The 25,114-nt window shown below is 40.9% G+C and overlaps 1 protein-coding gene across 3 annotated transcripts in view; it reads left to right on the top strand.

Annotated features, from left to right (window-relative positions):
• MBOAT2 (membrane bound O-acyltransferase domain containing 2) overlaps positions 1-25,114 on the top strand; it is a 226,817-nt gene that overhangs the window by 188,144 nt on the left and 13,559 nt on the right. For all 3 annotated transcript variants that reach the window (XM_056564137.1, XM_056564139.1, XM_056564138.1), the window contains 2 exons: positions 4,205-4,388; positions 20,954-21,146. In XM_056564137.1, coding sequence (XP_056420112.1) covers positions 4,205-4,388; positions 20,954-21,146 — 377 coding nt within the window. The remainder of the gene's footprint in view (positions 1-4,204; positions 4,389-20,953; positions 21,147-25,114) is intronic.

The raw sequence follows: 25,114 nt of genomic DNA, 5'->3' as shown, positions 1-25,114 counted from the left end.
CAAAAGTTAACCCCCCGATCTGCTATTGGTGGTCGGGTCTAGACCACCAATAGGAGGGGTGGCACCCCTGCCACCTCACTCCAATCCCTTCAGGGGGATTGTGGGTGTAATGGACACCCGCAATCCCCCTTCTATTCCAGGTCACCGGGTCACCATAGACCCGTAATGACCCGTAATCGCGCAAATCGCAAGTGTGAATTCACTTGCGATTTGCGCCGATCGCCGACATGGGGGGGGGGGGGGGGGGGGGTTTGATGACCCCCCTGGGCATTTGCACGGGGTGCCTGCTGATCGATATCAGCAGTCACCCCGGTCCGGTCCCTGCCTGGCGCGCGCCGGGGACTGAAATTCCCACGGACGTATGAGTACGTGCCTGGTCCTTAAGAGGTTAAAGGAATACTATGGTGGAAACCTTTTTTTTTTTTTTAAACAACTGGTTCCAGAAAGTTAAACAGATTTGCAAATTACTTCTATTAAAGAATATTAATCCTTCCAGTACTTATTAGCTCCTGAATACTACAGAGGAAATTATTATCTTTTTAAAACAGAGTGCTCTCTGCTGACATCACGAGCACAGTGCTCTCTGCTGACATCTCTGTCCATTTTAGGAACTGTCCAGAACAGCATATGTTTGCTATGGGGATTTTCTCCTACTCTGGACAGTTCTTAAAATGGACAGATGTCAGCAGAGAGCACTGTGGTCATGATGTCAGCAGAGAGCTCTGTGTTCCAAAAAGAAAAGAATTTCCTCTGTAGTATTCAGCAGCTAATAAGTACTGGAAGGATAAAGATTTTTTTTAGTAGAAGTAATTTATAAATCTGTTTAACTTTCTAGCACCAGTTGATTTAAAAAATAAAAAAAAAAGTTCTCCACCGGAGTACCCCTTTAAGACCAAGACTACACTTGATAATAAAGCGCATTACTGCTTTCAGTCTATAATGCTTATACCCTTTCCTCTTTTAGTAACATGTACTGTACCTCTTATGTCCACAGCCATAAATATACACCCTGCTCTTTATTTATATGCTGCGAGCTGTAAATGAAGAAATGCTGCACGGGCGCATAGTAAGACTGAAGAAGTTGTTTTATGAAGACAGGTGTCGAGAGGCTCTAGCTCTTTACTGAATGTGTTGTTTGCACGTAATGGACCATTAAATCAGGATAATGACCTCCCTCTGCCTCCAGAAAGCAATGGATGTAATGGGGAGGAAAATGCTGAGGTGCACATTACTGAAGTTGGGTCAGAGCGCCGTATAATTGTCTAACATTCTGCAGCAGTCTACGCATGGTGCAGAATATTGCGCTGATCGACCATCACCTTTCCTTCATTCCTTGAGAAAGGTCAGGCGCTTCTCATAATGGTAAACATCTGTCTACGCCCCCCCCCCTGTGGCTGCATTGCTGCGAATGTTGATAGAATGATCTGTTCTCGCTCTCATCATTCGGAATTGGAACAATCTTCTATTTGCTTTTGTTTTAGAATCTCATTATCACAGCCTGGCATGTTGTGAAATTCAGCAAAGATGCCTGGTCAGCAAAAAAGTGAGAAGGGGGGTGCGGGGGGGGGGGCGGTAATGGGGCCGAATCTTCAGCTGGACTGACCGGGTCTCTATGTGAATGGAACTGAATTTTCAATGCGAAGCCTTCTCATCACTTTTATGCGTTGTTGTTTGTTCTTTTCTGTTTTTCTAATCAGTTTCTTCGATAACGAGTGATGGAGCGGAGTGCTAGCGTTGCATGTGGTATAGTGTATAGCTAATGGGGCCGAATCTTCAGCTGGACTGACCGGGTCTCTATGTGAATGGAACTGAATTTTCAATGCAAAGCCTTCTCATCACTTTTATGCGTTGTTGTTTGTTCTTTTCTATTTTTCTAATCAGTTTCTTCGATAACGAGTGATGGAGCGGAGTGTTAGCGTAGCATGTGGTATAGTGTATAGCTTAGGGAACCTGTGCTGTATATTGTACCGTCATGCTATGTATGATTGTAATTTCTTGTAATGATTTGTAATGACGACTAAGGGGGAGATTTATCAAAACCTGTGTAGAGGAAAAGTTGCTGAGTTGCCCATAGCAACCAATCAGATCGCTTCTTTCATTTCTGAAAAAAGCCTATGAAAAATGAAAGAAGCGATCTGATTGGTTGCTATGGGCAACTCAGTAACTTTTCCTCCGGACAGGTTTTGATAAATCTCCACCTAAATGGTTACCAAAGCTCTTTCAATAAACTTCTCGTCACTTTGGAAAGCTCAATTGTTTAGGTTTCATTATAGTATAAATCTTTGCTTCCCAACAGGGTGCCTCCAGCTGTTGCAAAACTACAACTCCCAGCAGGCCCGGACAGCCAAAGGCTGTCCGGGCATGCTGGGTGTTGTAGTTTTGCAACAGCTGGAGGCACCCTGGTTGGGAAGCACTGGTATAAAGCGATCCTAGCAGGCAGATCTACTTTCTAATAATGATCATGTGCTTTTGACGAGAAATAAAGAAAAATCCATTTAGTGTATTAATATCAGTCGCTGGCAGGGGTGCCAACTTGACATTTTTTTCTGGACAACTTTACGACAAATATCACGGACTGCCAATGTTTTTTATGGACAAATTGGAAATGTATAACGAGTCATAAAGATTATAAGGTAACACATGTCTACAGCTCAATATACTGATATAAAATAATTACCAGCATTTACTGTGAGCTATAAAATGATGAGAATTACAATCACAATGACCTGCCAAAGTACAGAAAGTCACAAAAAATCAGACAAATGTACAGCAGGTGAAATAAGTATTAAAGGAGAAGTTTGGAGAAGAAGGGGAACAGAATTTAATGAAAAGAACCTCTGTCCAACTGTTAAGCATGGGGGTGGATCAATCATGCTTTGGGGTTGTATTGAAGCCAGTGGCACAAGGAACATCTCATGAGTAGAAGGAAAAATGGATTCAATAACATTTCAGCAAATTTTGGATGCTAACTTGATGCCATCTGTGAAAAAGCTGAAGTTAAAGAGAGGATGACTTCTACAAATGGATAATGATCCTAAACACACCTCAAAATCCACAGGGGATTACATCAGGAGGCGTAAACTGAAGGTTTTGCCATGGCCTTCACAATCTCCTGACCTCAACATAATTGAAAATCTATGGATAGACCTTAAAAGAGCAGTGCGTGACAGAAATCTCAAAGAACTGGAAGACTTTTGTAAGGAAGAAGGGGCAAAGATACCTCAAACAAGAATTGAAAGACTCTTGGCTGGATACAAAAAGCGTTTACAAGCTGTGATACTTGCCAAAGGGGGCAGTACAAGATATTGGCCCTCATTTACTAAGAGTGTTGTGTTGGTTTCTTTGTGGGTTTTTATTCCCTACAATTTATTTTCCACAATATTTACTAAGTTTCCCTACATTTTTCTTTTTTTTTACACATGCTCTGATCTGTGGGGTTTTCCTCAGCTCAAATCCACCACATTTTCTGTGGAAACCTTAGTAAATATGTTGTGTTTTTGTGAAAATGTCGGGAACACGCCCCTTTTTGGAGACCACGCACCCTTTTCCCGGCGGCCACGCCCCTTTTTCAGGTTTTCTCAGCAAAATGGAGAGTTAGTTGGGTTTTTTTCAATTCTGGTGCAAAATCTGGCGCAGACAGAATTTCTGGCGCAACGCGACAGGATCTGGCGCACAACCCAACAAAACATGTCGGGTTTACAATAGTAAATGAGGGCCATTAACTCTGCCGGGTGCTGAAACTTTTGCAAATGCCAATATTTTTTTGTTTTCTGCTATTTTGAAAGTGTAAATGATGGAAATAAAATCTAACTTTTGTTGACATATTATAAGAATGTCTAATCTGTAATTTGATGCCTTTTGGAGATTTTTCCCTCTTTCCTTGGCTTCTTTATGCACATTAATACAAATTTTTACCTGGGGTGCCCAAACTTTTGATCCCCACTGTATATGTCAGGTTACAGGTTCTGTGATAAAACTGTATATTTCATTGTGGGTTTTTATTCATTACTGTTATTGTGGTGATTGTTTTTGCTTTTGCTCTTGTAGATGAAACATATAGGTCAAGGCTGTGGAGATCAGAGTTGTGTTTCTTCTGACACACTGATCCTCACCACAGGTCTTATAAAAATACCAATGCACCCGCCATGTTTTAGTTCCCTTTGAAGGCTTTACGTCTCACCAGCTGCTTATCTTTGAATTGCAGACGCATGCCAAGTCTACTGGAGTATTTGAGTTACTGCTGTAATTTCATGGGCATCCTATGCGGACCGCTATGCTCCTATAAAGACTATGTTACTTTCATTGAAGGAAGATCGTTGCAAGTGAAAGGAGCTGAAGTCAATGGCAAAGAAGACCTAAAATATGACCACAAGGAGCCATCGCCTAATGTAAGGATTTGTTTTTCCTTCTATTCTTTGATTAAGCTTAAAGGGGTACTCCCGTGGAAAACTTTTTTTATTTTTTAAATCAACTGGTGCCAGAAAGTTAAACAGATTTGTAAATCACTTCTATTAAAAAATCTTAATCCTTCCAGTACTTTTTAGGGGCTGAATACTAAAGAGAAATCCAAAAATGAAATGCATTTCCTCTGATGTCATGACCACAGTGCTCTCTGCTGACCTCTGCTGTCCATTTTAGGAACTGTCCAGAGCAGCAAATGATTGCTATGGGGATTTTTTCCTGCTCTGGACAGTTCCTAAATGAACAGCAGAGGTCAGTAGAGAGCACTGTGGTCATGACATCAGAGGAAATGCATTTCTTTTTTGGATTTCTCTTTAGTATTCAGCCCCTAAAAAGTACTGGAAGGATTAAGATTTTTTTAATAAAAGTGATTTACAAATCTGTTTAACTTTCTGCACCAGTTGATTTAAAAAAAAAAAAAAAAGTTTTCCACGGGAGTACCCCTTTAAGTACAGTACATGTGGACAATCACATACTATAAAAATACAAAAGATAGGCCATCAATAAATGACAAACCTTGTGAACCTTTTTGTGAAGGAGGATGTTAGGTGTGCTTGGGCGGGATTGAGTGTGGTTAGAGGGGGGGCTTTGCCCACCACCTTGTAGCCCCTCTTGGTTCTCATTAAAGGGGTACTCCACTGGCCAGCGTTCGGAAGTAAATGTTTTGAACGCTGTTTTCGCACTGCGGGGGTCGACCACGCCCATTGTGACATCATGGCCACGCCCTCAATGCACGTCTATGGGAGGGGGCGTGACTGCTGTCACGCCCCCTCCCATTGACTTGCATTGAAGGGGCGTGACCATGACGTCACAAGAGGCGTAGCCGACCCCCACAGCGCGAAAACAGCATTCGGAACATTCACATTTCCGAACGCTGGCCAGTGGAGTACCCCTTTAAAAGTTGTGAGGTATGGCACAAGACACATCAATGTCATAGGAATGTGGCACTGTATGGTACTGCAGTTCAACCCGTTTAAGTAAAAACTTATTATTTTTTAAACAAAGTACATTAGAAAGATTTTTTATTTACCATAAGGAGTGCAATAGCAAAAATTTGTTTTAATGAGAGTGCACATTTAAAGGTAATGTGGAAAATTTGACCCCCATAAATGTTTAACGAGACCAAAAATATAAAGGAGGAATGACCGTGCATCTGTGAATTTTCCATACAGTCCATTCATTTCAAAGAAAGGTCCGAACGAAGCATGCGCTAAATTGAAAGAAGGGGCGTGCACCGCTGTTGCAATAAGTATACTATGAAAGTTTTATCATTGCAGTATTATTTCATTTTATTTTTTACTATATTTTTTATTCTTATACTTCACGTATCATGTTTTTGTAAATTGATCTGAAAATTAACTGTGAATCTGGAAAAAACATCAACTATCTGGCTAAATCACTATTGCCTCCAAAGCAGAAATAATAAAAGAAAAGAACAATAAAGAAACCGTCTGACTGAGAAGGAATCAAGATCAGATTCTTTACTGCTCTACTAATCCGGCTTTCCTACTCTGTTCAGCCTTTTGTGAGTTACGTTTGTCCCCACTGACATGTTTCTTCAGTAAATATACAGCTCTGCCCTATGCCACCATTAATGCACCTTATTCTGTCACAAAAGCAGTCTAGGAACTCAGAGGCCACAATCTGATGATCAGTGGTACACACACAACCTCTGGCCGGGATCAGGTTAAAGGGTACTCCGCCCCTAGACATTTTATCCCTATCCTTTGCTCTGACATTAATAGTGCCATTAGAGTGCTCTTACATTAATAGTGTAATTCGAGTGCTCTTACATTAATAGTGCAATTAGAGTGCTCTTACATTACTATTGTCATTAGAGTTCTCTTACATTAATAGTGTAATTAGAGTGCTCTTACATTAATAGTGCCATTAGAGTGTTCTTACAGTAATAGTGTCATTAGAGTGCTCTTACATTAATAGTGTAATTAGAGTGCTCTTACATTGATTAGCGTCATTAGAGTGCTCTTACATTAATAGTGTAATTAGAGTGCTCTTACAATAATAGTGCCATTAGAGTGCTCTTACATTAATAGTGCCATTAGAGTGCCCTTACATTAATAGTGCCATTAGAGTGCTCTTACATTAATAGTGTAATTAGAGTGCTCTTACATTAATAGTGCCATTAGAGTGCTCTTACATTAATAGTGCCATTAGAGTGCTCTTACATTAATAGTGTAATCAGAGTGCTCTTACATTAATAGTGTTATTAGAATGCTCTATCATTAATAGTGCCATTAGAGTGCTCTTACATTAATAGTGTAATTAGAGTGCTCTTACATTAATAGTGCCATTAGAGTGCTCTTACATTAATAGTGCCATTAGAGTGCTCTTACATTAATAGTGCCATTAGAATACTCTTACATTAATAGTGTCATTAGAGTGCTCTTACATTAATAGTGTCATTAGAGTTCTCTTACATTAATAGTGTCATTAGAGTGCTCTTACATTAATAGTGTCATTAGAGTTCTCTTACATAAATAGTGCCATTAGAGTGCTCTTACATTAATAGTGTAATTAGAGTGCTCTTACATTAATAGTGCCATTAGAGTTCTCTTACATTAATAGTGCCATTAGAGTTTTCTTACATTATTAGTGCCATTAGAGTGATCTTACATTAATAGTGCCATTAGAGTGCTCTTACATTGTTAGTGCCATTAGAGTGATCTTACATTAATAGTGTCATTAGAGTGCTCTTACACTAATAATGCCATCAGAGTGCCCCTGATTAATATTGCATTTCCCCCCATGAACTGTATCTTTTATCAATGGCAATTCCCGGTAATTATAACATTAGAGTGCCCCAATCGATAGTTCCATGACTATGCAGGACCGGTACATCTTAATGTTACCCTATGTTCACATCTGCATTATAGCTTACATTTATACAATACATCAAATCCCAAACCACATTATAATGTTTTTTTTTTTTTTTTTTTTCATTTTGATGGCTGAATTCTGTATTATTATTGCCATCACTTGTCAGAACACCATCAGCAGTGTGAACTGAGCTTTAGATTACTTCTCTTGCTCTGTTTTCATACACATCCATTCCTGTATCCTCAGCATCTTTTTCCTCCCCTTGAATAAACCTTTTAAGAAGGATGCAGAAAAAACATGTAACAGTGCATTTATTAAAGGGGTATTCCAGGAAAAAAACTTTTCTTTTTTTTTATTTTATTTCAACTGGCTCCAGAAAGTTAAACAGATTTGTAAATTACTTCTAATAAAAAATTTTAATCCTTCTAATAATTATCAGCTGCTGAAGTTGAGTTTTTCTATCTGGCAACAGTGCTCTCTGCTGACATCTCTGCTTGTCTCGGGAACTGCACAGAGTAGAAGAGGTTTGCTATGGGGATTTGCTTCTACTCTGGACAGTTCCCGAGACACGTGTCATCAGAGAGCACTTAGACAGAAAAGAACAACTCAACTTCAGCAGCTCATAAGTCCTGAAAGGATTAATATTTTTTTTAATAGAAGTAATTTACAAATCTGTTTAACTTTCTGGAGCCAGTTGATCTATATATATATATATATATATACAAAAAAAAGATTTTTCCTGGAATACCCCTTTAAGCTTTGTTAGATAACAGGAACAGATAAGATTGTATAAAGTCAAGTACATGTAAAGATGTTTGGAGGAAATATTTTGTGGTACTGTAACTATTATTTTCACTATTGTATATTCAAAGAATGAACGAAGCACTCACCAGATACGTTGCGTTTAAAATCTTCAGGCTTTATTTCATGGATCTTCCGAAGATTAATCAGGTTGGACACGGACAGTGCGGGAGAGCTGGAGGGTGTTGTGGCGTGGGGGGATGGGCCTGACGAAGCGCGACATAGCGCGATATGGTCCGTTGCCCAACCTGATTAATCTTCGGAAGATCCATGAAATAAAGCCTGAAAATTTTAAACGCAACGTATCTGGTGAGTGCTTCGTTCATTCTTTGAATATACAGTACTTTTGCAATTATATTTTCCACGTGAGCACCCCAGAGTTGTTATATATTACCAATGGACATCGGGATACTGCATTAGACACTAGTATCTATCCAGCGGTGCCTAGGACTCTGCATTTCTCTTAGATACATTACCGTATTTTTCGCCGTATAAGACGCACTTTTTCTTCCCCAAAACTGGGGGGGAAAAGTTGGTGCGTCTTATACGGCGAATACCTGCGGCCATCAACGGCCGGGACCCGCGGCTAATACAGGACATCACCGATCGCGGTAATGCTCTGTATTAACCCTTCAGACGCGGCGATCAAAGCTGACCGCCGCTTCTGAAGCGAAAATAACACTAACCAGGCTGCTCAGTCGGGCTGTTCGGGACCGCCGCGGTGAAATCGCGGCGTCCCGAACAGCTTACAGGACACCGGGAGGGACCTTACCTGCCTCCTCGGTGTCTGCTCCGTGCCGGGATCCCCTGCATGGCCGGCGCTCTCCTTCGACGTCATCACGTCGTCGCGCACGCCGTCCCGTCATCCAATAGGAGCGGCGTGCATAGCGGCGTGATGGTGGCGACGGAGAGCGTGGATGCCGGGGAACAAGACGTCCGGAGCGTTGGGGACACCACAGGGACGCGGCGACAGCGATGGAGCGACATCCAGGGCAGCGGTGACGGGTCCGGAGCGGCGGGGACAGGTGAGTATTACCTCCTATACAGTGGTCTTCAACCTGCATACCTCCAGATGTTGCAAAACTACAACTCCCAGCATGCCCGGACAGCCAACGGCTGTCCTGGCATGCTGGGAATTGTAGTTTTGCAACATCTGGAGGTCCGCAGGTTGAAGATCACTGTTGGTTCAGAATCTTTTTTTTTTCTAGATTTTGCACCTTTAACCCCTTAAGGACCTGGGCTTTTTCCGTTTTTTCATTTTCAATTTTTCCTCCTTAACTTTAAAAAATCCTAACTCTTAAAAATTTTCACCTAAAATTATATATAATGGCTTAATTTTTGCGTCACTAATTCTACTTTGTAATGACATTAGTCATTTTACCCAAAAATCTACGGTGAAACGGGAAAAAAAATCAATGTGCGACAAAATTGATGAAAAAACACTATTTTGTAAGTTTTGGGGGCTTCTATTTTTACGCAGTACATTTTTTGTCAAAAATGATACCATATCTTTATTCTGTAGGTCCATACAGTTAAAATGATACCCTACGTGTATAGGTTTGATTTTGTATCACTTCAGAAAAAAATCATGAATACATGCAGGAAAATTTATACGTTTAAAATGGTAATTTTTGACCCCTATAACTTTTTTATTTTTCTGTGTTCAGGGCGCTTTGAGGACTCATTTTTTGCGCCGTCATCTGAAGTTTTTAGCGGTACCATTTTTGTTCTGATCAGACTTTTTGATCACTTTTTATTCACTTTTTTGTGGTATAAAAAGTGATCAAAAATGCGCTATTTTGGACTTTGGAATTTTTTTGCGCGTACGCCATTGAACGAGCGGTTTAAAAAGTGGTATATTTTTATAAATCGGACATTTCCGCACGCGGCGATACCAGATATGTTTATTTTTATTATTATTTACATAATGTTTTTTTTTATTTTTGGAAATGCCGGGTGATTCAAACTTTTATTAGGGGAAGGGATAATTGAAAGGGTTAATGATTTTTTTACACTTTTCTTATGCAATATTATAGCTCCCATAAGGGGCTATAACATTGCATTTACTGATCTTTTACACTGATTGATCCATCTCCATAGGAATGGATGAATCAGTGTTTTCGGCGATTGATTGCTCAAGCTTGGATCTCAGGCTTGAAGCATTCATTCGGCGATCGGACTGCAGGAAGGAAGGTAAGAAGACCTCCTCCTGTGCTACAGCTGTTCGGGATGCCGCGATTATACCGCGGCGATCCCGAACAGCTCCCTGAGCTAGCCGGGCACTTTTACTTTAGTTTTTAGCCGCGTGGCTCAGCTTTGAGCACGCGGCTAAAGGGTTAATAGCGCGCGGCACAGCGATCAGTGCCGCGCGCTATTAGAGGCGGGTCCCGGCTTCACTATGACGCCGGCCCCGCCGCGATATGATGCGGGGTCACCGTGTGACCCCACGTTATATTGCAGGACCGGGACTCATGACGTATGCATACGTCATGGGTCCTTAAGAGGTTAAAATAGACTTATATGCCGGTGCGTCCTATAGGGCGAAAAATACGGTATTTTCACTATGTTGTTGCTGCCTAAGGCTATGAACAGTCCCTGGGTTCACCTACCTAAGATTTGACAAACACTTTGACTCTTTTTGTAGCACCATCCTTAGGCTATTTAGGAAGGCGCAGCCTTTGAGTGATTTATCTTATCCGCAGATCTTTAGGATAGCTGCTGTTCTTGTGGGTAGACAGTAGATCAATCATTCATAAATACAGTAAGCAGAATAGAGAAGATATAAGCTGTCAGTGCCGACAAGCAGCGTGCGGCTAGAAGAAGAAGAAAGGATCTCATCTTACAGTCTAGGCCAGTGTTTTCCAACCAGGGTGCCTCCAGATGTTGCAAAACTACAACTCCCAGCATGCCTGGACAGCCTTCGGCTGTCCAGGCATGCTGGGAGTTGTAGTTTTGCAACATCTGGAGGCACCCTGGTTGGGAAACACTGGTCTAGGCCTACATTTTCAAGGCTCAATATAAAACATGATGCCAAGATGTATGGGGTCACCGACTAACATTATCAAGCTGCACAACAGTGTAATGTACCAATTTTAGGATATTGCAGACCTGTCGATTGCTCAGTGCCCCTGACTACTTCTGGTCGCTGGGAATGGGAAATGTAGAAGCGAGCCAAGACCATCAGTATTATTTAGGAGTGTATGGTGGGGATTTAAATTACACTATTGTGTGATAACTGTATTATTTAGGTATTAAATACTCAATTAGAGTACGTTCACCCGTACAGTATCTGCCAAGTATTTTGAATTCAATGGGTAGGAAAATCAGCAGCAGAAAATACTCAGCAGATACTGTACGTGTGAACGTTCCCTTAGGTAAGTGTTTCCCAACCAGGGTGCCTCTAGCTGTTGCAAAACTACAACTCCCAGCATGCCTGGAGAGCAAAAGGGTACGTTCACCTGTACAGTATCTGCTACATATTTTGACTTCAATGGGTAGGAAAATCAGCAGCAGAAAATATGCAGCAGATACTGTTCATGGGAAAATACCCTTAGGCAAGTGTTTCCAAATCAGGGTACCTCCAGCTGTTGCAAAACTACAACTCCCAACATGCCCAGACAGCCAAAAGCTGTCCTGGAATGCAGGGAGTTGTAGTTTTGCAACAGCTGGAGGCACCCTGGTTGTTGTTTTATTTTTTTATTTTTTTAAATCAACTGGTGCCAGAAAGCTAAACAGATTTGTAAATTACTTCTATAAAAAAAATCTTAATCCTTCCAGTACTTTTTAGGGGCTGTATACTACAGAGGAAATGCTTTTCTTTTTGGATTTCTCTTCTGTAACCACCACAGTACTCTCTGCTGACCTCTGCTGTCCATTTTAGGAACTGTCCAGAGCAGCATGTTTTCTCCTGTTCTGGACAGTTCCTAAAATGGACAGTAGAGGTCAGTAGAAAGCACTGTGGTCGTGACAGTAGAGAATTCAAAAAAGAAAAGCGTTACCTCTGTAGTATACAGCCCCTAAAAAGTACAGGAAGTATTAAGATTTACAAATCTGTTTAACTTTCTGGCACCAGTTTATTTAAAAAAAAAAAAAGTTTTCCATGGGAGTACCCCTTTAAGCAGTATTATGCAGGCTGTATGTAGCAGTATTATTTGGGCACTATTTGATGTTGTGGCTGTTTTATGTGGGTTGAATTACTGTAAAATTGCAAATGGAGGGGCCAATTTATTTTCTATAAAGCTAGTCCTCAGCTAGTAATCATTTTAATAGTGGGGGGGGGGGGGGCACATACATCAAAGGTATCTGGTGGCATCCCGCCAAAAACGGGATGCGAATGTCTACTATAATGGAGATCAGCGGGGGCCATTCATTTCAATGGTCCAAACAAAGTCACCTATTGCCTCCATTCGGGATGTATGTGCTATTTTAAGTGGACTGGGCATAAAAAAGGCACATAATGTACATTCACTAGGTGACTCTGGTGACTCTGTTCAGGCCATTAAAATAAAAGTAACCTGCTGCTCTTTGTTACAGTATACGTCATACGTCCCCTTTTTGTCGGCGTGATGGCGACGGATACCTCTGAAACACAGTATGAACCTAATCTGACAGATGATGATGAGGCCGACAGGGCCAGAAACCTGTCAATCTTTTGCTCTCTGTGGGGGAGATTTATCAAAACCTGTGCAGAGGAAAAGTTGCTGAGTTGCCCATAGCAACCAACCAGATCACTTCTTTCATTTTTTAAAAAGCCTCTGAAAAATGAAAGAAGCGATCTGATTGGTTGCTATGGGCAACTCAGTACCATTTTTTACCGCATGCCGATAGAGATGAAGATTTTTTTCCTGCATACAAGTGAGCTGGATTCTTACAGTTTTCCTCGATACTTCTTATATTCCTCAGATCACACTCTGGCATACAGTGTTTCTCATTCACAGCCTCGCTCACAAGGGTATTTTGCACTGATCACATGCTCGATGACTCTGCAGACTTGTCCGCACATGTATACATGATCATAACAAGCACACTCTTTTATGTCTTGCCAAAATACCCTGGAAATAATACTCCATGACTTCATTATGCCTGTTCTGGCAGCTTTGTTTCTGTATGTTACTTATTATTTATAGCCTAATTTAGCCCCCTACATTTTTGTAGAAACAGTAGCAGTCAATTTAAAGGGGACTCCGATGTAAAACAAATGTTTTTAAATTAACTGGGGCCAGAAATTTGTAAAAAAAAAAAAGGGGATTTCCAGCATGGCTGCTTCTCTAATGAACTATAATAATGTAAATATAATATACAGTGGGGATCAAAAGTTTGGGCACCCCAGGTAAAAATTTGTATGAATGTGGATAAAGAAGCCAAGGAAAGATGGAAAAATCCCCAAAAGGCATCAAATTACAGATTAGACATTCTTATAATATGTCAACAAAAGTCAGATTTTATTTCCATCATTTACACTTTCAAAATAACAGAAAACAAAAAAATGGCGTCTGCAAAAGTTTGGGCACCCTGCAGAGTTAATATCTTGTACTGCCCCCTTTGGCAAGTATCACAGCTTGTAAACGCTTTTTGTATCCAGCCAAGAGTCTTTCAATTCTTGTTTGAGGTATCTTTGCCCATTCTTCCTTACAAAAGTCTTCCAGTTCTTTGAGATTTCTGGTCTGTCTGTCAAGCAATGCTCTTTTAAGGTCTATCCATAGATTTTCAATTATGTTGAGATCAGGAGATTGTGATGGCCATGGCAAAACCTTCAGTTTACGCCTCCTGATGTAATCCCCTGTGGATTTCGAGGTATGTTTAGGATCATTATCCATTTGTAGAAGCCATCCTCTCTTTAACTTCAGCTTTTTCACAGATGGCATCAAGTTAGCATCCAAAATTTGCTGAAATTTTATTGAATCCATTTTTCCTTCTACTCGTGAGATGTTCCCTGTGCCACTGGCTGCAATACAACCCCAAAGCATGATTGATCCACCCCGATGCTTAACAGTTGGACAGAGGTTCTTTTAATTGAATTCTCTTCCCCTTCTTCTCCAAAGTACCTTTGCTCATTCCGGCCAGAAAGTTCAATTTTAACCTCAACGGTCCACAGAACTTGTTTCCAAAATGCATCAGGCTTGTCTATATGTTCATTTGCAAAGTTCAAACGCTGATTTTTGTGGTGAGGACGTAGAAGAGGTTTTCTTCTGATGACTCTCCCATGAAGACCATATTTGTACAAGTATCTCTTTATAGTGAAATAGTGTATCACAACTCCAGTGTCTGCCAGATCTTTCTGGAGGGATTGAGCAGTCAAATGTGGGTTTTGAATTGTTTTTATCACAATCCTGCGAGCTGTTCTGTCTGATATTTTTCTTGGTTTTCCAGATCTTGCTTCCACTGTTCCTGATGACTGCCATTTCTTAATTACATTCCGAACAGAGGATATTGACATCTGAAAACGTTTTGCTATCTTCTTATAGCCTTCTCCAGCTTTGTGAGCGTTAACTATTTTCAGTTTCAGATTTCTAGACAACTGCTTAGAAGAACCCATGGTGCTGATTGTTGGGGCAAGGTCAGATGAGTCTGGGCATTTAAAACCTTTGAGATTGACATCACCTGGTCTTCCCAGATGATGATTGAGAACAATCCGTGACACTGGCAGGTCTCAGCTTTGCAAAGGGGACAGTGCATGCTATAAATTCTGCAGGGTGCCCAAAGTTTTGCAGACGCTATTTTTTTGTTTTCTGTTATTTTGAAAGTGTAAATGATGGAAATAAAATCTAACTTTTGTTGATATATTATAAGAATGTCTAATCTGTAATTTGATGCCTTTTGGAGATTTTTCCATCTTTCCTTGGCTTCTTTATGCACATTAATACAAATTTTTACCTGAGGTGCCCAAACTTTTGATCCCCACTGTAGAGGTGACACTGGTAGAGTTCTTCATAACACCACAACATATGAATCTGCTATGTCCACAGTGGTAGGAGACTTGGTGTGCCAACCAAGTAGGTTTATTAGTGGTGTCCTGAACAAAAAGACTCGGAGACAAGATCTGCCCTATAGTGGGGGTCCTTCTTGAACTACACCTATATCCATATTTAAGCGCTTCCTTGTATGCCACATCAGATGTAATAAGGGGCATGTATCTATGTATGATGTTACAAATCTCTTTATACTCCTCACTGAAAGTCGTAATAAATGTGATAGGTGTTGTCGTTTTATCCACAGAAGCCCGGGATTTATTTTTAGTAGTAATAAGATCTGTTCGTGTTCTACCCGAGGCCATTCTGATACCTCGGTCAATATCCCACGGGGAATGCCCCCATTTTCATAAATGGGTCGCAGACTGTTGGGATTCTTGCAGGAAATTGCTCTCAAGGGAGCAATTCTTGCGGATCCAGATAATCTCCCCCGTGGGGTATTTCTGGACAACATGGGGGGGGGGGGGCATGAAGCAGCATGTAGTATAGTATAGCATTGACCGCAGTGCTCTTCCTGTATGTGGATTTACTGATTTTTTGCTTGTTCGTGTCACCCCTCATATGAAAGTCCAGGAACTCAACCTCTACACCAGTATGCATGACTGTGATAACCAAGTTACATCCATTGTTATTCAGGTAAGTGGTAAAGTCCGGTACGGCTGCTACATCAGATCCCCAAATGAATATGAGATCATCTATGTAGCGGCCGTACCAGATAATGGAGGAGGAAAATGGATTATGGGGGGAGAAAAGTGTCTCCACCACTAATCCGGGATTTTATCCCATTTCCTCACTAACACCTACATTAGATCAATTTCAGGATGTAGTGGAGAAGGAACTGATATCTTTAACACACAAGAAGTCTAGTAGGAAACATAATCTCCCCTTTCGACAACGACAAGCCTCGAAACAACTCAGCGAGATGTCGGATATCGTGATACGACAGGCGGATAAGAGGGGAGCAGTGGTGATCCTGGACAGTGGCCTATACTGTAAACTTAATATGGATATGCTACAAGATACTCATACGTATAGGCCTCTGTCCAGTGATCCCACACCCCCCTTTCATTGGGAGTTACAGGTGCTTGTGGACCTGGGAGCGAGTGGGGGATTTATTATTAAAAAAAAAACAGGCAGAATTCACAATTCTAGATAGTCCTGTGATCCTTATATTCCACTCGCACCCTAAGGTCCATAAGCAATGTTTTCCCCCGCCCATGAGGCCAATCGTGGCAGGGATTTCTTCCCTGAACAAAAGGATTTGCTCGTGGGTGGATGCCATGCTTCAACCCTGGATCCCGACAATTCCTGGGTATTTAAAAAAGAAAAAAGCAAAGGAGCTCCTTGTGGAGTAACTTAGATGGTAAGGGTACAAAGATAAAAGATTCAATACCACTTACCAGATCAGGTTGTGCAACAACATACACAACAATGGTAAAGGTATGTAGTTAGATAGGGTCCATCTGCAGCCTTTCTGGATGTATGTTGAATATTGAAGAGGAAGGGCTTCGTATAAACCAAGATTTGTGGCGCTGATTAGTCCTGCGTCCTAATCAGCGCCACAAATCCTGGTTTATACGAAGCCCTTTCTCCTGGGTATTTAAAAGAAAGTAAGCCTGTGCTAGGTGTTGTTGACCTAACATGAATAACAATGGATGTAACTTGGTTTTCACAGTCATGCATACTGGTGTAGAGGTTGATTTCCTGGACCTTCATATGAGGGGTGACACGGACAAGTAAAAAATCAGTACATCCACATATAGGAAGAGCACTGCGATCAATGCTATACTATACTACATGCTGCTTCGTATATTCGGGGATATCGCATTACAGGAACAAGGAAAACTGCTTGTTAGAAGGAAATTTAGGGAAGAATGAGGTGTGTTTACAGCGCAGTATGTTTTTAAACGAGCTGTTAGTTACCATGGGTTACTGCATGCCACTGGAACATTAACTTAGCCTTAAAACCACTTTATAACTACTTGAATACAGTCCTAGGTTACCCTAGCAGTGTCATACAAGGCTTGAGAGCTCTTAGGCAGTGTTATTCACATGTTTAAAGAGTACATATTATCAACTAAACTTTCCCTAATCCCCCTCCCCATCTGTCCCTGTCTCTAACTCTATCTATCCTAGCGTTTATTTTACTTAAAAACCACATAAAAATACCTTTTTATGTTCATCTTCGGTAGCTCAGAGAGGAACGTCTGAGAACAGAAGAAGTGGGCGGAAGAATCTTTTTGTGGGAAAAAAAATTCAGGATAACTTGTCATTTATTTATAAAAATCTCTGCCCATTCTGGGCTAAGGAGTCATGTGGGCGGTCCTACCAAGTGACTGACAGCTAACTGTGTGCATAAGTTTGCATAAAGAGAAAGAGAGCTAGCAATCACTTAGACCACCCATGTGACTATTTTGCCTATTCTAGGCTAAGGAGTCATGTGGGCAGTCCTTGATAGCTCTTTCTATATGCACACTTATATAGATAGCTGTCAATCACTGAGAAGGACTGCCCACATGACTCCTTAGCCCAGAATGAGCAGAGATTTCCATTAATAAATGACAAGTTATCCTGGAACGTTTTCCATAAAACTATATATCATCTGCTCAGCTCCTCCTGCTCTTTAACATGATGCCTGCAGATTGTACTGTATTGTATATATCATCTGCTCAGCTCCTCCTGCTCTATAACATTATACCTGCAGATAGAACTGTATTGTATAAATCATCTGCTCAGCTCCTCCTGCTCTATAAATGTTACCTGCAGATTATACTGTATTGTATATATCAACTGCTCAGCTCCTCCTGCTCTATAACCTTATCCCTGCAGATTGTACTGTTTTGTATGTATCATCTGCTCAGCTCCTCCTGCTCTATAACATGATACCTGCAGATTGTACTGTATTGTATATATAATTTGCTCAGCTCCTCCTGCTCTATAACATGTTACCTGCAGATTGTACTGTATTGTGTATATATCACCTGCTCAGCTCCTCCTGCTCTATAACATGATACCTGCAGATTGTACTGTATTGTATATATAATTTGCTCAGCTCCTCCTGCTCTATAACATGTTACCTGCAGATTGTACTGTATTGTGTATATATCACCTGCTCAGCTCCTCCTGCTCTATAACATAATACCTGCAGATTGTACTGTATTGTATATATCATCTGCTCAGCTCCTCCTGCTCTATAACCTGATACCTGCAGATTGTACTGTATTGTATATATCATCTGCTCAGCTCCTCCTGCTTTATAACCTGATCCCTACAGATTGTACTGTATTGTATATATCATCTGCTCAGCTCCTCCTGCTCTATAACATGATACCTGCAGATTATACTGTATTGTATATATCATCTGCTCAGCTCCTCCTGCTCTATAACCTGATCACTACAGATTGTACTGTATTGTATATATCATCTGCTCAGCTCCTCCTGCTCTATAACATGATACCTGCAGATTATACTGTATTGTATATATCATCTGCTCAGCTCCTCCTGCTCTATAACATTATACCTGCAGATAGAACTGTATTGTATATATCATCTGCTCAGCTCCTCCTGCTCTATAACATGTTAACTGCAGATTATACTGTATTGTATATATCAACTGCTCAGCTCCTCCTGCTCTATAACCTTATCCCTTCAGATTGTACTGTATTGTATGTATCATCTGCTCAGCTCCTCCTGCTCTATAACATGATACCTGCAGATTGTACTGTATTGTATATATAATTTGCTCAGCTCCTCCTGCTCTATAACATGTTACCTGCAGATTGTACTGTATTGTGTATATATCACCTGCTCAGCTCCTCCTGCTCTTTAACATAATACCTGCAGATTGTACTGTATTGTATATATCATCTGCTCAGCTCCTCCTCCTCTATAACATGTTACCTGCAGATTATACTGTATTGTATATATCATCTGCTCAGCTCCTCCTGCTCTATAACATGATACCTGCAGATTTTACTGTATTGTATATGTCATCTTCTCAGCTCCTCGTGCTCTTCAACATGATACCTGCAGATTGTACTGTATTGTATATATCATCTGCTCAGCTCCTCCTGCTCTATAACCTGATACCTGCAGATTGTACTGTATTGTATATATCATCTGCTCAGCTCCTCATGCTCTATAACATGATACCTGCAGATTGTACTGTATTGTATATATCATCTGCTCAGCTCCTCCTGCTCTATAACCTGATACCTGCAGATTGTACAGTATTGTATATATAATCTGCTCAGCTCCTTATGCTCTATAACATGATACCTGCAGATTGTACTGTATTGTATATATCATCAGCTCAGCTCCTCGTGCTCTATAACATGATACCTACAGATTGTACTGTATTGTATATATAATCTGCTAAACTCCTCCTGCTCTATAACATGATACCTACAGATTGTACGTATTGTATATATCATCTGCTGAGCTCCTCCTGCTCTATAACATGATACCTGCAGATTGTACGGTATTGTATATATCATCTGCTCAGATCCTCCTGATCTATAACATGTTACCTGCAGATTGTACTGTATTGTATATATCATTTGCTCAGCTCCTTCTGCTCTATAACATTTTACCTGCAGATTGTACTGTATTGTGTATATATCACCTGCTCAGCTCCTCCTGCTCTATAACATAATACCTGCAGATTGTACTGTATTGTATATATCATCTGCTCAGCTCCTCCTCCTCTATAACATGTTACCTGCAGATTATACTGTATTGTATATATCATCTGCTCAGCTCCTCCTGCTCTATAACATGATACCTGCAGATGTTACTGTATTGTATATGTCATCTTCTCAGCTCCTCGTGCTCTACAACATGATACCTGCAGATTGTACTGTATTGTATATATCATCTGCTCAGCTCCTCCTGCTCTATAACCTGATACCTGCAGATTGTACTGTATTGTATATATCATCTGCTCAGCTCCTCATGCTCTATAACATGATACCTACAGATTGTACTGTATTGTATATATAATCTGCTAAACTCCTCCTGCTCTATAACATGATACCTACAGATTGTACGTATTGTATATATCATCTGCTGAGCTCCTCCTGCTCTATAACATGATACCTGCAGATTGTACTGTATTGTATATATCATCTGCTCAGATCCTCCTGATCTATAACATGTTACCTGCAGATTGTACTGTATTGTATATATCATCTGCTCAGCTCCTCCTGCTATACAACCTGACCCCTGCAGATTGTACTGTATTGTATGTATCATCTGCTCAGTTCCTCCTGCTCTATAACCTAATGCCTGCAGATTGCACTGTATTGTATATATCATCTGCTCTGCTCCTTCTGCTCTATAACCTGATGCCTGCAGATTCGATTTCATTTTTTAAATGTGACAGGTTCCGTTTAGGATGGTCAGATATTTCTAAACCAAATATTCTTTCTGTGAATTTACCTACTGTAGATTTGTGATAAGCTCTGTGCTCTCTACTAAAGGTTATCAGTAACCTTCAGATGCACTGTAATCTCCAGTATGCCAAATGTCAGAACACAGCACTAATATCACCATAAAGATGTGGCTGTAATCTCTGATTTTCTAATAAGCGTGTCACCCAACCTCTGAGCTATTTCTGCCTACGTAAATTGATGGTAATGATTGTAAATATTGCTGCCTACTCTGAAGAAATTTAAGTTGATCATCTAAAACTGTTTTCGCAACCAGTGTGCCTCCAGCTGTTGCAAAATTACAACTTCCAGCATGCCCCGACAGTCTTTGGCTGTCAGGGCAAGCTGGGAGTTGTAGTTTTACAACAGCTGGAGGCACCCTGGTTGAGAAACACGGATCTACAAGTACATTCTGGATACGCACTGATGAGATCATGTTTTTTCCTCTCTTTGCAGAATGTTGTTGTGCATAAACTTGTGGTCTGTGCAATATCCTTAGGATTCTACATGACCGCCACCAGGATATTACCTGTAGAATATAATATAGACGAACGCTTTCAGGAAACATCATCAGTGCCCACAAGAGTCATTTATCTCTACTTCTCTCTCTTGGCTGCAAGACCAAAGTATTATTTTGCTTGGACCTTAGGTAAGTGCTCTGTAAGTGTGGACAGATGCTGCCATCTAGTGCTCAAAATGGGAATTACATGTCTTGTAAGGTGCAAGGAACAGAGTGAAACATTAGGAGAGATTAATAATCTGTGGTGTTTTGGGGCGACATGGCGCGCACATTCTGCATAATTTTAACCATCTTTCGGCTGTGCAGAATATACTAGAGACACTCCTTGTAATAACTTTCAGCCAATTGTAAAGTGCAACATTACGTTGCCATTTGGCACCCAAAACAACACACCTGGCATGCATGCTACACTTTCCAAGGAGAGAGCTATGGGGAAAACATGCAAAATGGGGGACATTATTTGCCCCTTTTATGTAAAGTGATTATGGGAACTGGAGATGGTGTTGAAGCCCCAGGGTCAAGTTTGAAAACCCCTGCAGCACTAATGGCTCCAAGCAGTTAGAACATGTGACCAATCCACAGAATGAAGTAACTGATTAATCCTTCTTTATAGGGTACCTTTCATCAAAAAAACTTTTGATAGATATTATAGATTAATGTATGCAGAATAACTTTCCAATAGCATGTTATTAAAAAATATGCTTCTTTCTATTTAATTTTCCACTTTGAAAAAATGACCACTAGAGGTCTCCCTACCAGTCCTGGCCGCAAGCCCTTTTTATAGATTTCAGACTCCTGCTGGAGTCCTAAATCTCAGACTGCATCCAGACACAGACAAGCTCAGCTGGCAGCTCTGAATCTTCTCCTCTCTGTTTACAACTGCATGTGCAGAGAGAAGAAAGATTGGAGCTCAGATAGTAAAATGAATGAGGGCAGGCAGTAAGGCAGAGTCAGGAGTATGCCCTGCTGTTCTAGGAGCACAGTGCTGGCTCCTGCCTGTCTAATTGACAGGCAGGGAGCGAGCAGTGCTGAGCTTGTCTGTGCCCCAGCTGCAGTCTGAGATTTAGGACTCCAGCATGAGTCTGAAATCTATAAAAAGGCTTACGGCCAGGACTGGTAGGGAGACCTCTAGTGGTCATTTTTTCAAAGTGGAAAATTAAATAGAAAGAAGCATATTTTTTAATAACATGCAATTGGAAAGTTATTCTGCATACATTAATCGTTAGTCTACGATTAAGCACCTAAGTGCGAAACACATCAGACATTATCTCTGTTTTGATCCCTGTTCGAAGATTATTAATAAAGCAAGCATTGATTTTTACCTACATATCCTGAGTGCTGGACAACCTTCTTTCTTCTATTAATCTATAATATATCAAAAGTTTTTGGATGAAAGTACCCTTTAAATCTACTTTTTAATAAGCGGTACCACCACTAATTACTCTGCAATTTTACAGCAAATTTCCTAAATGTGAAAACTGTAAAAAATTGTGATATTCTCGGTTAAAATGTAGCAATTTCTATTTAGGAAAATGACAGTAAAATTGTGGTAGTAATTAGAGTGTACACAGCCTCCAAAGGGTTATCCAGCATTTAAGAATGAATGCCCTGTACTTTGGATCCTGTGGATGGGGCTAACCTTTACAGTAATGTTTTAGACACACGGATCAATAAATGGTAATGGTACAAATTAAAGGAGATATATCATGGGGAAAAACGTATCCTTTCCTATGTGGGACCTGCGCCGCTCCCGGAGAGAGCCTGATAGACATGTGCCATAGTCATTGGTAGAAAAAGTCACAATTTAAATCAAAAGTTGCAGATTCTCTTCATTGACGGGGTTGTTTACTTTAAAGCAAACATTGTCAAGTTAGTTAAGGATGTAGAGGGAACTGGGGATTTTACACAATTTTGTGCAACTTTTCATGAGTCACAGATGAAAAATACGGTGTCAAAAGATACACAGGTGAAACCTCGCCCACTGTGTCCACTAAACACGCCCTCTGGAGAACACAGCACAAGTAGCACGTAGGCAGAAAGTCACATAATATGCGAAGTAAACACAAGTACTCTCGGTCTACATTGGCCATTTATGCCATGTTTACAGGTGCCCATGCGTTAGTAAATGTCCCCCATTGTGTCTTGTTGCACTTCAGCCAAAAAAGTGGATGTAGTGTTTGAATGTCTTTCCTTAGTGGTGTCAACATTATTTTTGCTCACAAAGCTCATAATCAGTATTATAGAAGGCATCAATTGACATCCAGAATCCTTCTTTATCTACTAGGAGAATATTCTATAAGGAGGGGACACCATATGTATATGCAGTGCCCTGAAGACCTATGCCAAATGAATGATTACTGGTGTTTACTTCTATAGGAAACCCTAGGGTGGACAGGCTATATATGAAACCTATGCACATGGGGTGCAGTTAGTATCTTTCTGCTATTAGACTGTGGGGTAATGGCGGAGTGTGTGGTGCAGGGCAGATGTTGTTACCCTAGGTGCAGATGGCATTAACCCCTTGTGTTCGTAACCCTAGGGCATGGTTTAGCCTTAACCACCCAAAGGCATACCGCTGGATCCTGGGTTAGGCACGGGGGCAATAAAGACAAAGACGCCAAGTTACGGATAACGGTAGCTTTACTGAGGGTAGACAGATGGTAAAGTCTATACAGTTCAGCCAAGGCCCAAGGAGGTGACCAGTGACACAGAGACCTCGTAGTAGACAGGAGAATTTAGTGCAGGCCACGCTGGATAGACAGAAGACTTGACTTGACTGACAGGACTGTGACTTTAGCTTTTTGCTCTTGACTTGTAGCTGCAGAACTTGACTTAAGGCCTCCAATGTTCTGGACACACAAACTAAGACGACTTGACTGCACTGGAGCTCAGGAACAAGAGAGAGAAGCTCCACCCAGGGCTTATATGGGGGAAACTAGCAGGGAGCCCATAGGTCACCTTTGGGGGTCAGCTGGTCACTAGTACCTCCTGGGTAACAATCGCATGGTACATTTATTAAAGATACAACACACAATATAATACACAACATATTTACATGGGGAAAAAACTGCAGGGGGCCCTGGGGACACTGAGGGACACTGCTTGACAGGGCAGGAGAGTACGAGGAAACACCATTCTGTACTGGGCTACCACAACAGCATTTAAGCAGGGCCAGGCTATGACTACTTAGCAGCCCTGGCACACAAACCCCACCAGCTTAATATACTGTCCAGTATGCCCCCTAGTATTTGTAAACTATAGTCATGAAATGCATAAAGAACTTGCTGAAGACGCAGTGCTCTGTGTGCCTTTACAGGTATAGAAATAACATAATAAATCCTGATGTGTTAACATTTCATCACTTTTCCATCACTTTTTCATCCACATTTCATCACTTATTAATTCAGACTCTAGACCAGACCATATTACAAATGTAGACCCCATATCAGACTCCTAAATAAATTCAGACTAGTCTGCTAAAAGCAGACCCCAAACCAGACCAAAATATGAATTCGGACCCCATATAAAACCCCTAGATAAAGTCAAAAACTAGGCCAGACCCCAAATTTCATTGAGACCCCAGGTCCCATCCCTATATAAATTCATACTCTAGGCTAGACCCCAAAATTCATTGAGACCCTAGATCAGACTCCTAAATAAATTCATACTGTAGACAGACTCCAAAATTTACTCAGACCAGAATACAAATTCATATACCCAGATGAGACCCCTAAATAAATTCAAGCCCAAGGCCCCTTAATTCACTGCAGACTGAGATCAGATTACTAAATTCAGACCCTAAATTAATATAAATTATTCACACCCCAGATGAGCCAGCACTGTATACTACCCCTGCTTGCTCCCAGGTTCTTTGTCAGCTCCAGACACCACAGCACACAAGATCCTTATGATAGCGGTATCAGGGTGTGTGATGACTAAATTCTGGACAGCGTCAAGATTCATTTTTAGCATCTCCTGTAGCTGAAGAGGAGCAAGGAAGGTAAGTATCATTGGCCCCTGGTGGGCGGGTCACAAACTATCTCACTTACTTAGCCTGTCCACTAGACATTTGCCTAGGAGAGCAGATTACCAGCCTG

Source organism: Hyla sarda, chromosome 3 (assembly GCF_029499605.1).
Source record: "Hyla sarda isolate aHylSar1 chromosome 3, aHylSar1.hap1, whole genome shotgun sequence".
NCBI classification, from domain to species: Eukaryota; Metazoa; Chordata; class Amphibia; order Anura; family Hylidae; genus Hyla; species Hyla sarda.
This window is presented reverse-complemented; position numbering and strand designations above follow the sequence as displayed.